At 37.5% G+C, this 14,566-nt stretch overlaps 1 protein-coding gene across 4 annotated transcripts in view; it reads left to right on the forward strand.

Moving 5' to 3' along the window:
• Window positions 1-14,566, forward strand: part of CEMIP2 (cell migration inducing hyaluronidase 2) — a 51,469-nt gene that overhangs the window by 22,175 nt on the left and 14,728 nt on the right. For 3 of the 4 annotated variants that reach the window (XM_064439620.1, XM_064439619.1, XM_064439621.1), the window contains exons 6-12: window positions 1,221-1,409; window positions 4,313-4,482; window positions 6,992-7,201; window positions 7,587-7,792; window positions 8,373-8,442; window positions 11,157-11,285; window positions 12,923-13,011. In XM_064439620.1, the coding sequence (XP_064295690.1) occupies window positions 1,221-1,409; window positions 4,313-4,482; window positions 6,992-7,201; window positions 7,587-7,792; window positions 8,373-8,442; window positions 11,157-11,285; window positions 12,923-13,011 (1,063 nt within the window). Of the gene's footprint in view, window positions 1-1,220; window positions 1,410-4,312; window positions 4,483-4,879; window positions 4,980-6,991; window positions 7,202-7,586; window positions 7,793-8,372; window positions 8,443-11,156; window positions 11,286-12,922; window positions 13,012-14,566 lie in introns of those variants that run through there. The other variant, XM_064439622.1, reaches the window with a different exon arrangement.

The following is a 14,566-nucleotide window of genomic DNA, read 5'->3' on the forward strand; positions in this document are numbered from 1 at the left end:
TGTGGAAGAAATAAAAAATATTGTATATGCTTTTTTAAAATAGAACTGTTGGTTGCAATGTAGATTTCTGAGTACTCTAAGTTTGTTTTGGTTTTGTTTTTTTTTCTTGCTGTGGGTGAAGTATGAGGGGACAGTTCTTCAGTGCAAACCGCTCTTTCAATCTACTTGTATACAGTGTGTGAACAGCATAACATTAAGAATCTTCGTTTTTAACATAGTTAGAGATAAGGGGTCTTATAAAAGGTAGAATCAGGCTTTTTGCTCTTTTTTTAGTAATTTGTCAGTTATGTATATGTTAAATCTAAAATTCTGAGATGGTGATAATGATCCTGAAAATAAAACTTGTTAGAAGCCAAGAGAAATGTTGTATTCTTGTTACAATTTCCTGTTGCTGTTTGATGCTGAAATTTAGGTGGCTTTTTACCAAGTTGAGTCTGTGGTATAAAGAGCCTGGAAGGCCTACCACTCATTTACTGTATTCATTTTTATATTTAAGATAACTTTGATCTGAGTTTTACTTTTTATGGGCAGTAATCTTTTTCTGTTTGTACAATAACTAAGCAATATTACATTTGCCTCAGAATAATTTTTTAAGGTAGTTGGATATTTATTTGTTAAGTAATTGAGCTACTTGATACTGGTCCTTCACTGTTCATTACAGCCCTATGAATATGTATGGACTTAAGAAGAAATCTACCAGAATACGTCTTTTACTTGCTGGTACTGTAGAGTTAGGGTCAGGAGAAAGCAAGAGTTGCTGAACTTAGGCAAATCCATCACAAGGTGGTGAAATAGCATGTGTGTGTAATTTAGCCTGCCAAACTGTTTTACTAGTTGTGAACAAAAAGGAAAGTCTCCCTACTTTGTTCTGCCAGGTCCTTGATTACATCTGTAGAGTAAAGAATGGCATAAAAAGTCACTTGAAATAAGTAGAGGTAGCTGGACCTACAAATTGTTGGCATATGATATTAGGGTTTTTTTTAATTATACATACTTTTTTTTTTTCTGCCACTGTTAGTTCCAGCTTTTCCATTTGTTTTATTTGAGATCCACTAAATAAGCAGGCTGTAATGGTATCTCACACTGGCAAGTTTCAGAGCAGAATTGTAGTTTAGAGGGCTTTGGAGTTTGCAATCTTCTTGGAGTTAGTACCCTCTTGGAAATGGTTTTATATAAGGGTGAATATAATCTTACATTTTGTTTACCTTTTTCTTAATTAGGTGTCCCAATTTCAGGCTTCCAGGTAGAAGCTGTAGGTGGAGTGATAATTAATCTTCTGGATGATGTTAGTAGCTGGGAGCCTGGAGACCGGATTGTGGTCGCAAGCACAGACTATTCAATGTATCAGACAGAGGAATTCACCCTCCTTCCCTGCCCGGAGTGTACAAAGCATCAGGTCAAAGTCAAAGGTATAAGAGCGGTCACCACCTGAAGATTTGTCAGACATGTATTCACGGCAGTACACCCTGGATGGTCCCTTTCAGCAGCAGTAAAGAACAGCCTGTTCACCTGTCTCTATATTGCGCTGTTCCCTCATACAGGAACATGTACTTCTTGCTGTAAAATTGCTCAGTATAATGTCAGGTCTGCCTCACAGTTTACCATATTAACTGTTCTTTCTTCTTTCTTCCCAGGATCATTGAATGCTTTAGTTCTCTTCCAAGAGGATTATGCTTGTTTTCTTTTCTTGGCTCCTTTCTGTCTTTTCACTACTTCTCTTTATACGTGCTTGAATAGCTGTTGTGGTCATTACTATTTCCTTTGCCTCTAGTGCCCTTCCTATCTTCTGAAGTGCTATCATTATAATCTCCTTCTATTATTAAAAAAGGAGAAGGGGCTGGGGGGGAAGGAAGAAAAAAGAAAATGGCAATCTTCAAAACTCCCCACCTCCTTTTCCTCAGTTCCCTGTCCACGCCCCTGCCCCCAGTGAAACACTTACAAAGTAAGTGGCACTTCCAAGCCTCTGCTCACACAGGATATCCCTGAGTTGTTGCCATCTGTTTTTATTTTGGGTGTGATGCGTGCAGAATGGTCGTGCAAGTTGTTGACCATTTCCTTTCTTATCTGAGTCATTCTGCTTGACTTCACAAGAGCCTCCCATGGGACTGGCTCCCAGGCTCTGCTGGTGGCCATGTTTTCCTTCTGCCACTCTACGCCCGCTCAGTGCCAGCACCCTCCTTCCTGGTGGTCCACCAGCCTCAGGTCTTCAGCTTCCCCTATGGCTGCCTTCTGGGCTGCAGCATCAGTTCATAGCATGCACTACCTAGTGTTATTTTGCAGTGTTGGTTTGCAGCAGCCAATCAGTGCTCTTCAGGATCTGGTTTTGTCCCATCCACCTCTGTAGAGTGCCACTTCCTCTTCTGAGAACTGAGAAAGAAAAGAGTAGTTTGAAGAAGTCTTCTGTGGACACATTCAAACTTTCCTGTTTCCCCCATATCTTAAGGGACTGCCAGTTTGTGTGTCCACTTTGCAGTGCAGTTTGCATCCCACAGCATTCGCTAAACTGGGTCAGATGTGTTTTACTGTATTGCAAATTCCTAGATATGGAAAAAGCTTATCGTAAGTTTGCCTCACTAAACCTGGGAGAATAGCGGGATGGGTGAAGCTGCAGAGCAGACTTAGTGACATGGAGCGCGACACTTCCACGGCTTTGTTTTTAAGTCCTCACGTTGTGGGTGTTACTGAGCACAGTATTTTAAAGAGCAAACTTAACTTGAAGGTTGCGGTGTGAAGTTCAAGGTTTTTGTCACCACAGAATAACGTATGTGTGTGCAAACTCTGTTTCATCTCAGAAATCACGTACTGTGAAAAAGCAGCTGCTTTTAAAGGATTTTAAATATATTAATAAGATTTACAATCTGTCATAAAATATAAAATCTTGGCTTTTTTTTTTTAAAATGATTGCTCTCTGAACTATAGATACGTCTTTAAAAGATGTTAAAGGAGGTGAACTGGCCCATCTTGGTATTTTTCACCCCCAATATCAAGTTTCCTTTGTCATAGTAACAGACACTGTTTAAAAAAATCCCCAAACCTCCCTATATATTTGTTCCACAAAGAATGAATTTTCTGTGGAATGGCAAACTTGACAGGCTGAAGAACTCACCATTGTTTGAAATGATTTCTTGTACTTTTTCTTAAGTTTAGCTATTTTGGCCCCTTTGTGGTAGGAAGACCAGAACATATTGTCCTGTAGGAGGCCTAGTTGCTCTTTTTTGGCTTGATTTATGTATGCTACTCAAATAAAGGGAAAAACAACAGGTAAGCCATCAAGGAGAGGAGCACAGTTCCATTTACAGACATCTATTGTCTTTTTAAATCTTCAGTGGCAGGTGCAGAATTAATACCACTCTTGGTTCTGCTTCATACTGTTGTAATGACCAGTTTAGATTTGTATCCTTTTGTAAGCTTTGAAGGGATAGTGACAGTCCGTATTCAGGGAATCAATAAGTGGAGGGTAACCCAAGGGAAAAAGGTCTTTGTAAAAAATAAACACATAAATCCATTTTATTTAAGGTTTACAGGACAGGGTAACTTTCTCAGTTTGTATAGACAAATAAGAAATTGGTTGTCTCTTTGGAATAGCGTAAAACCAGAGTATCTTGTTTTCCCTAATTTTAGTTTATGCATCGTCAAAATAACTGTCTATGAAAGAGCAAATTTAGTTAGAAAAGCAAATCCTTTTTTCTTTCAGGGGGTTGAATACAATATTTTCTAAAGGTATCTTGGCCTCATTTCAGTCCTTAATTTTCCTTCGGAACAGATTAAGCAGCCAACATCTTTAAAAGAAAAAAAGTGAATCTGCATCTATGTTTCATTAGAAGTTTTCTAGATACCTTGGTATCATTTTAACTTTTCTTTGTTTTTTATCCATTCTGTTCACAAACTATTGGAGTGAAATTAAGATGCATTTTAAAATAAAATATTGGTATTTGTTTAGGATTGTCTTACCTGAAATGAAAAAATACATAGGCAACACTTTGTTTTAGAAGGAAACATGGAGTGGCACACTTGATTTGTTATCCTCCAAGATGCTTAACTATCATTGAGTCAACCACAGTCTGGGAGGGGGGAATTTGCTTCGTGTTAGCTGGGTTAATGTTTATCATCTAACAATTTTGTGCTTTTTTTGTGCCTTAACATAAGAAAAGCTAAGAGAACAGCATGTTAAGGTATCAGAATGCTTGGGTGTTGTTGCTACAGTTAGCTTGCTTATATAAAATAAGTTTGGGTTTTTTTCTGAATCAAGGCAACTCTTCTTTTATTTCACTTTTTCTTTCTTTTGTCCTCTTTCAAAACCGCTTTTGGACAGAAAATCCTCAGTTTCCTCATGTAGGAGAAATTATCGATGGAGTGGACATGAGGGCAGAAGTTGGAGTTCTTACGAGGAACATTGTAATCCAAGGGGAAATGGAAAATACCTGCTATCGTGAAAAGGAGTGTCAGTTCTTCAATTACGATACATTTGGCGGACATGTCAAGGTCTGAAAAACACTTTAAAGTAGCTTTCTCTCATGTAAAGGCATATTGAGGAATAAAAGACTAATGCTAAACTTGAAGGGGTTTGAAAACTTGATGTTCTTCAATTCATATGGTTACTTTGTGTAGAAATTACTTCGTTCTCAGCTTTCCCAAAATTAGATTTAATTCCTCAAGACTTAGTCTGCAGAATTGGAGGAAGGGATGTAAAATGCATGAAATATAGAAGTATCCAGCATATGTTGCAACATATGGGGCAGGGATTAGACGTTGCAAGTGATGTCCCTGCACGTGCATCCTGTAATATTACAGAATAAAGTTTGATCTCCCTTTTCTTTGTCTTCCCTCCTTCCCTGCCTTTCTCCTGCCCCAAGTGATGAGCATTGAGTCTGGAGATCTGCATCATCTTGAAATTGGGTGCTAGAGAGGCATGGAGAGGATAGCCATCATGGTCCAACTCAATTTCTATCTAATTTTTTAAAAAAATTGAAAGTACTAAGGTTAGTAAGTTAAAATAAAGGAAACTGCTTCTAATTCTTGTATTACCACAAACATAAAGTTGAGAGGAAGTATTATTATAGAAACTATTACTTAAACTTGTATTCACTTATGTTTTTAGATTAAAGGATTGAGCAGCAGCATATCAGCTCTTCACTGACACTGGAGAAGTTTGAGGCCTTATATTTTAAATGCAAATGTATTTGTGCTCATTATGTGCTGGTCACAGTTTAAATCTCTTTCTAATATATTTGGATGCAGATTTTAATTTTATAGTGGTGGACATAATGGTGGGAAAGAAAGTATGCCCTTCCCATACTGTGTGGCAGCGTTTGTTTTGTGGAAGAGAAGTTGGCAGAATCAAGGCACTCTTTAGTGTTCAAGATGATGTAATGAAAGAGGATAATGACAAGCTGTGAATCTTGCAAAGCCTGACCTTGATTGCCACAATAGTGCAAATACAGCAGACCCCTCAGATGTCTGGAAGATAGAAGAGAAAACAAACATTTTGAGTCATCAAAGTTGTGAAACTGTTCCCAGGAGACAGGAATATCCAAGTGTCTGCTGCCAAACCTAGACTTCAGCACTAGAAGCATTTATGGCTTATGTTCATCTTGTGCGCTCAAGCACAAGCTAGGCACTAGTAAATGTTAATGCCACCAGGGGTTTTGATTATCCTGCATTTTCTACTGGTCACTAAGACCGTAGCATAAAGGAGGCTTAGTGGCAGTGAGGAGGGGCATTGGTTTGTAGTTTTATGACTGCATTAGTGGTTTTAGATATTAAGAGTCAGATCTCAGGGATGCCTTGTTTTGACCATCCCCTCTGTGTTTTAGACATACAAACCTTAGGAGTGCAATTAGAGGAGAGGAAAAAGTCTGTATTACTAATTTCCCTACAGCACAAAGTACATCTAAAATGGTTATTTCTGGTAAATACCCGGGACAGGTAAGTTAATGAAAAAATAGAAAAGGGTGGGGGTGTTTTTCCTCAGCTTAGCTCATTGCTGTTTCGCTCTTGCACTTGGTTTCTGTTTTTGTAGCAGGTTAGGTAGAAGAAAATACTTCTGCTTTCCTGTGTTATTGGTGCAGCCCCATTGTGTTTTCACTTTGCATTAGGTGGTGTTACTGTGAAGTTGTATGATTCTGAAGGCAAAGTCATATCTTCCTTAATAAAGAAGTTCCTTTGGGGCGCTGTGTCCAGTTTTGGGTTCCCATTGCAAAGAAAATGTAGAGGCACTGGGGTGTGACCAGTGAAGGTGGTGTGTGGGAGTACATGATGATGAGCAAGGAGAACAAGGCTTGTTGGGTGTGGGGGAGGTGGAGAGGAGGGATGTCCTTGCTGTCCTCCTGGGGAGGGTTCAGAGAGGCCAGAGCAATTCTTGGAGGTGCACAATGATAGGACAAGAGACAAAGGGACTAAACTTCAAGAAGGCAAATTCTGGTTAGATACCAGGAACGTTAAAAGGAAGAACCAATTGATGTTATATGAGCATCTCTGTGGCTGGAGGTATTCCTTGGGCAATGTGCTGAGCAGCTGTCTTTAACGTGACCCTGTGCTGAGCTGGCAGTTGGACCAGGTATCTCAACAGGTTCCATTGAATCTCTATTATTTGGTGATTTTATTCAACCAAGCCTGTCCCAGGTGGACTACACTGGTACAACTTCAGTATAGGCAGCCCCTGATAAGGGGGACTTCTGTTTATTTGTACAGGATGCCGTCATACATAAAGAATATTTAACGTGCCAGCTAGACGTGGCAAAATGTCTGGTGAAAATTGCTCTGTGTTATCCAAGTGGAGGTTTAGCTTTTACACATATTTATGAAGGATCCTGTTTTATAAGGCAGGATATAGAGCAAGACAGTAACAATTGTTCTAACTTGAGTTGGCCTGTGGTAACTATGCGCATCCAACTTCTGTACATCTGGTATAGGTGATGTATTAACTTAAATTTCTATTGGTTAAAAAGCAAGTAGTATGTTATTCATTCTGGACTTCTCGTTACATTTTTAGATTTTGAAGAATTTTACATCTGTTCATCTCTCCTACGTGGAATTGAAGCAAATGGGCCAGCAGCAGATTGGAAGTTATCCCGTTCACTTTCACCTTTGTGGGGATGTGGATGAAAAAGGAGGTTATAATTTTAAGACTTATCTGGAAGGTCTTTCCATTCATCACTGTTTTTCCAGATGTGTGACTGTTCATGCAACTAATGGCTTGCTGGTAGGTGCAAGGAGAGTAAAACATACTGTGTTGAATTAAATGTTATAAAGAGCATTTAGAGCAAAAATAGTCTCCTCCTTTCAAGATTAATGCTCAGCAAGTTTTTTTTTTATTGCAATGAATAAAAGAACAAGTGAAAACAGTAACTTGTTTTTAACAGATCTCACCATTCTGTTTTTTTCAAAATCTTCCAAGCAGCTAAACTCTCCAGACACAGTAGTGTGTTTGTAAGGGATAAATAAAACTCTGTGCTTGAATCATCTCAACTGCTGATACTGAAGCTTCACTGTGCAGCTGTGCCAAGATAGTAAAACTAAATGGTACTTGTCAAATAAATCTCAGTAAATGCTATTGCTACGGACATAATGAACTTGTATTTCTGCAGATAAAGGACACCATTGGCTATGACACACTAGGTCACTGTTTCTTCACAGAAGATGGCATTGAGCAGAGGAATACTTTGTTCCACAACCTTGGGCTAGTCACGAAACCAGGCACTCTTCTTCCTACAGATAGAAACAGCAGTATGTGTATTGGTATTAGGGATAAAGTGTATGGAAGTTACGTTCCAGTGCCAGCCACAGACTGCATGTGAGTATTTTGTCCTGAAAAAGTAAAACCATACCAGCTGCAGCAGTTAAATGGCTGATGATCTCTTCACAATAAAGAGATGAGAACATCTTTTATGTGTAATTCGGTGAATGCAGAAACCTTAAATGTAGTTCACATAGTAATGGTATTTTAAAAAATGAGCATTGAGTCACTTATTAAAGAGAGAAAATAAGTTTTGTAGGAAGATCGTTTCTTGTGATACTTGTTCAATAGACTTTTAAGGCCGCGTCTTTCCTTCTGTGCAAAGGCACGCACGTCCTCAAGTTGTCACTGCGAGTTTTTCCGCATACTACTAACATCTTGTACAAGCTTATTAAAAGAGTTTAGTGTTGTACAGAGTATCTGAACAACATTAAATAAAATACTTTGCATTGAACTAAAAAAAGAAGCATTTTTGACTTCTAAATGTGGGGGTGTGTGTGTGATTTTTGTTTCATCTGTGAAATAGTGACTTCAGACATAAGTTTAGCTTTTTTCTAATGTGCTTGTTATGAAGGGGAGATATTTCTGTAGGAGCTAGAGCTTCTCCATAATAACTTCTTTCTGAATAATATTTCAGGGCAGTTTCAACATTCTGGATTTCTCATCCCAACAATCATCTTATAAATAATGCAGCAGCAGGCTCACAGGTGAGGTGTATGGATGTAATTCAACATAAAGTACTCATGCCACTGGTATTTGTAAAACCCTTACAAAGCCAAAAATATATATTTTTTTCTTTTTTTGTATAGGAATATATTGTTTTTATGTTTAGCAGCATATTGTCATTACAAGCGCAGGGTTTTGTCTACGTGTGCATTTAGGAGATGCCAAAAATCTTTATTCTGGCTGGAACAGAGGAGATCTCTTCCTCTTTGTAGTTAATAAACCTGACAATAGTGTCAATGTGTGTATGTAAGAGTAAATCCTTTTATTTCCAAAGAACTAGTGCATTTCATACTAAGGCTTCTCTATTTTCTGTATGTCGTCATGAGTTTACTCATGTGTGACTGCTCTGCAAGATTTGTGTTAGTAGCTGTAGTTGCTGGAATGAAATATGACTACAAAAAAAAGTTCACTGTGTAAGAAACAGCTAAAACACTTTTATTGTCAGTTGTTTGTCATTTGTTTCCCATCAGTGACTGCTGATCAGCTGATCTGGTTTTACTTGTTGTGAACCTTCTATTAGTATTAGAACCTTGTCACAGCTGCTTGCAAAGTAAAGCTGAACTACTCAGTACAAGTTGTGGAGGAGGGTGCTGGAGTCTGTTCTACATTGGATGAGAGGCTGAGATGTGCGTGGTTTTGAAGTGGATTTTTCTGAAGAGATCAGTGGGAATGGAAAACAGGAAAGATTTCTGTTGTTGCCACAAAGGCTCCAGTGCTGGAAGTAGAACACAAATGTGTGTCAGTGTGTTCTTAGGCACAGAAAACATAATAAATTGTTGTTCTGAATCTTATTCTATTAATATTTAAATGAGCTGAAACATCTAGAGTAGAGTATATGAAAATTTAGTAAATTTTGTTCTGCTTTTTGTGTGGTCTGGTGCTTTTTTCCTTGACAAACTTTTCTAGTTGACTGTCTACCACTAGGAAGGATCTGGACACACTTACTGAATCAAAACAATAGTTCTCTTCCCAACACAATGTCTTTCCATTTTGCCTGCTTTTTGTAATATACCATTATCTTGTTTTAGCATTGCAGGCTAATTTAAAGGAGACAGCTTCTTTGATCTGGTGCTTAAAACCTGCAAGGTCTCTTTCTCCCTGAGTAGTCTATCCCAGCAAATATCACTTTGTTTTGTTAGTAGAATGTGCATGGTCATAGCAAGCATTTGTGCATTTTGCCACGCTGATATGCCTCCCTTGCATGGATGTAAACACATTAGTATAAAGGGACTACAGCTTTCTATGTTTCAGAAACAGACTACTTCAACTGTGTTGATAGAAACTCTGCACTGTAGAACTTTTGCTGGTATAAACTATAACAATTCACAAACAAATAAAACAATTCCATTGACCCCCCCACCAGATCCTCCATTACACAATGAAGCCTGCTTTAACAGTGTATATGCAATACATGTTTCTTCTGTTTGAGCTGTATATGAGAGAGGGGGGAAGAAAATACTTTGCATTTTTCTGAATGCTTGCAAGTGCTTAAGGAGCTTTTAAGTTTATTAAACTTTTTTTCCAAGCATCAGGATGTGTTTTGGATAAAAATTGCTCTAACCTGCCAAGCACAGAGCTGTATTTAATTATATGTGAAGTAAGATTTTGGTATTTTTATTAATGGAACATTCACATTTGCATTGAATTGTTAACCATCAGAAATGTCAAAGTGTGTCATCATTATGGATGGGAATATGTTCCTGAGAAGAATTTCTAAGACTGTTTGGAAAATGAGTATATTCTCAGTGAAATGCATGAAATCTTAAGCTGGAGTGAATTGGCCTTATACATGTTTCTTAAACAGGAGAATGATGTTTTCATGAGATGGAGCACTGAATATGCAGTGTTTCTTTAGCTACTGTTTAACCCTTTAATGTGCCTTATTCCATGATATTTTTTTTATAAGGCACAGAGCATGTGGTCAGGTAAAATTTTTACGTTTATAGGTATCTGCCATGCAGGCACTGTTATGATGCCACCTCTTGTGAACCCAGATGAAAAGGCAACTTTTGTGGGTCTCATTTAGCAGATAAATCCAGCTTTTTTAAGAGCAGGGATGTTGAAGAAGTGGAGAAAATTAACAGATGCCGAAATTATTACTGCATGTTATTGGCACAGTGCTCTGAATTGGCCAGACTTCTTGATTACTTTTTTCCTTTCTTCTGAAAGCTCTTGTGGGTTTTTTTGGCTGTGTCATTAAATTCTGATGTGAGCAGAGATGAACAAGCCTTAGTTAGACAGTAACAGTAAGGAGGAGAAGAGGGGGTTTGAGTATTTTACTGTAAATGGTATGATTTACTAGTAAACAAAAAAATCAAGTGTGTGTGATGAAACAACTGAAATAAAAAAGTTACATTAACACTGTCACTTTCCTGGTTTGAAATATTAGAGATTAGAGGACCTTAAATGTGTGGTGTTGCATGACTTCACTGAGAGGCAAAACACTTCTTAGTGTATATTATTTGCTAGAATATAGCCTTATTTGCAAAATTCTTTCTCACTGGACAGTTGTTTGGAGACTTTATTTTGAAAAATATATTCCATTATGCATGGTTGGTTTGGGCTATGTTCTTATTCGCTTCCTTACTTAAGCGTATGCCAAGTTGAACTTGGATATTTTATTTTATGATGAGATACATCAGCATCGATAGTAGTATCAGACTCATAAGTAGTGTCACTTTCTCCTTACTTGCAGGATGCTGGAATATGGTATTTGTTCCACAGGATTGCTACAGGAGATTCTCATAGTTTAGCCATTGAAACCAAGTCAGAGCTTACACCCCTAGGAATCTTCTATAACAACAGGGTTCATTCTAATTTTAAGGTAATTTATTATCTCACTAAAAAAATTGTAGTTCTTTATTTGTAACTATTCTGTATTAGGACTCGTCTGTTTAAATTTCAGGCTGCTTAGATGATGGATTCATGCTGTGTTTGAACCGCCTGATTCCATCTAGGTATTCTAGAACAGTGTATAATCAGCATGCATATAGTTTCTCGGCACATTTCAAGTATTCACTGTGTTTAATATCCTCATAAGGCACAAACAACTGAAATCTGTTAATACTTCTGGTGAAATACATTTTCTCAGAAGTAACATTTCAGATGCTACTCTCTTACAGATGGCATTGTTTTCTACTCGTGAATAAAGCTGACCTTTGAAGCATCAAAGTTCATCACAGTTGTTTCATCTAATAGCTTCCTGGGATAGCTGTGACTTGTTTCCCTGAGTCTCTAGTGTACAGTAACTCAGGTATTTGCACATGGTGGCACAGTCTCTTACTAGATGTTAAGATTGCAGGTTGCCTTCAGGAACCCAGCCATTGGAAACAGATTTTTATTAGAGGATTCTCAGCCTAGATACAGGCATTCAGTATTTTTTATTAATTTGACTTTAATATCTTTTCCACATTCAGCTAAGTGAAGTTAAAGTCCTTAATTATTTCATTTGGAATCTAGCTGCCTGCTCTGTGTGTGTATGTATACATAAATATATAGTGATATTTACAAAGCCACCTAACTTTAAATATTTAATATGTGTTTGAAGTTTAGCTAGAAGTTCAGTATCAATACTGAAATTTTTTTTTACTGAGTGAAACTGCTTTTACTTGAGTTGGGTGTCTGTGGGTACCAAGAAATGAAGCACTGTTTTTTATAGAAGTTGTGTTAACTGTATGTTTGGGACTGTAGGGCGCTTGTTCAGATTGGAATTAAAACATATTGAATACAAAAGTGCATTGTAAAGAAAAGAGTGTTTCAGCTATGTGGCTCATGTTGTCTTTAAACAGGGGTAGCAGTTTGTATGATAAAATTCCATCTTAAAAGAGCAAATTCCACTATCAGGTCTGAGGATCTACTCAAGTGGGGACACCCAATTGTAATCAGAATTTGGATCAGAGGTGAAAATAGCTGCAGGTATTTGTGTATGTAATTCAGGTTAGATAACATGAATGCTTCCTTCTGCTTCTATTTTCTCACATATATTATTCATACTGATTATTGAGTTTCGATTTGATGACTGCTTGGGCAAAAATCAGCTTCAGTGGTGAAGGTAGTTTAGTTTTAAAGTGAAATACAAAGCATTTTTCACAGTGGTATTTTTTTCAATTTGTGAGAATATTTTGATTTCACCAGAAGATTGACTCCCAGATTCTCCAGAACAGCATCTAGAAGTGTTAAAACCTCAAATACCTAGATGTGAGAGAAATCTGAAATGAACTTCAATGATTTTTCCATTACTCTTTTTTTTCCAATCCCAGGTAATTCTTTTCCTCTGACCAAATTAACATAAAGAGATTCTGGTTTACCCGTAGACAATATATTGGTTAAGCCCACACTGAAAGATCTAGGAGTTCTTAATACATTTATTGAATGCAATTTAAAATTAAATTTTAGAAATCTAATGTTTGCTCTATCTTTTAGTTTTACATTGCATGAATTTTCTTTCCTTACTTGTTTCAGGCTGGTTTGTTCATTGATAAGGGTGTTAAAACAACTAATGCTAGTGTTGATGATCCCAGAGAATATCTTTGTTTGGACAACAATGCAAGGTAAAGATATTGTCTTTCAAGTGAGTAAAAAATGGCAAAGTTCTGAGGTTGCTCTTACTTTCATATGAGGAAAAACATGTGAAAAACAATATAATTCATATTTTGACTCTATTTAATCATTATTTAAATACCTCATTGCCTATTACATAAAAATATTATTATTATTAATAGAGTTTGTTCATCTATTTTGGGAACAACAGAGCATGGTGTGCCTTAAAGGGGTTGGCTGTTTCTTCTGAGCCCCTGCTCACAGTAGTTTTCAGCATGCTTTACTGTCATGCTTGAAGTATTTTCTGGAATTCCTGCTAAAAGTAAAGTCTTTAAAATCTGCTCTTCTGATTTATGACTCAGTTTTAAATAATTGTTAGAAGAAGGCTTAGTAGAGCCAAGTAATACATCCACTTCCCTCTCTTACTGCTGAATGCTTCCTGCCCTGCCTTTCTAATATTGGAGATCATAGCTCAGTGGTACAGTTTTACTGAAGGCTATTTGCAGAGATGGTACAATCAATCACATTTTCTTTAGTTTACAAAGTGAGAAAAAATAGTGGAGAGTTTAGGAAAATTCCAGGTTATGCTGTGCCTGGGTAGTCTTGTCCTGAACTTCAAATAAAATAGCCTGGGATACTGGTCAAATGACAAGATTGCATAACTGTATCCATCAACATTTTATTGTGACAACTGAGCATTAAGACTTGAAAATATAGTTCATAAGATCTTTATTTCTGATTGATCTGTGTTTAGGATGAGGGTACTTAAGTGATAGCTGCAGATGCAGACAGGGAAGTTACCAATTTTGGTGATACTCAATACTTCATAATTTGGAAATGAACTCGCTAGTTTGAAGCTTTGACAGAAAACCCATATAACCCATGTGGATTATCCCAGTTATATTAGGTACTCAAGAATATGAGGGGCAAAATGCCCTGTGAGGATCTGTAGTGTGTTGACAGGGCATCAACAGAGGATGTGAGAGACTCACTGCATGAGATGGGGTTCATGTTTCACAGCAGCCAAAGAAGTAATGAGGCACTCTGTAAGTACATGAGGCCACTAATCATTGTACATGGAACCAGACTGGAGGGGTTTAAGCGTTGATTGAGGAGCCTGAGACTGTCCAAAAAAAAAAAACCAAACCCCATTAACCTGTTCTTCAGTTCCTCCCTGGGGGGTGGCAGGGCAGATCCAAATCACGATGAGGGGCATATGTATCTTTATCCCCTTAAAATGCATTTTGGTAATATTTTTTTCACATATTACTTTTTCTCGAGGATCTTGGGGATAATAAAATGAAAGCTTCCACCAGTCTTTAATCAGGCTGCTTCTTCCTGTTCGCTAAGATAGATTCCCGCCATAACTCACCATATTAGACCATCTTGGTAACAATGCAGAGAGTCTGGTTTGGAGTAGAAAAATATCTCAGCTGTGCTCAAAGACAGAGCACTTCTCAATGTCAGAAGAGTTTGAAAGATTTGAAGGAGCAGTTAGACAAATCTCCAGCCTTTTTTTTGTATAGTGCATGTCAGCCCTGTGTATCCTTTCCACATTAATGCTGC

This window comes from Phalacrocorax carbo, chromosome Z (genome assembly GCF_963921805.1).
Source record: "Phalacrocorax carbo chromosome Z, bPhaCar2.1, whole genome shotgun sequence".
NCBI classification, from domain to species: domain Eukaryota; kingdom Metazoa; phylum Chordata; class Aves; order Suliformes; family Phalacrocoracidae; genus Phalacrocorax; species Phalacrocorax carbo.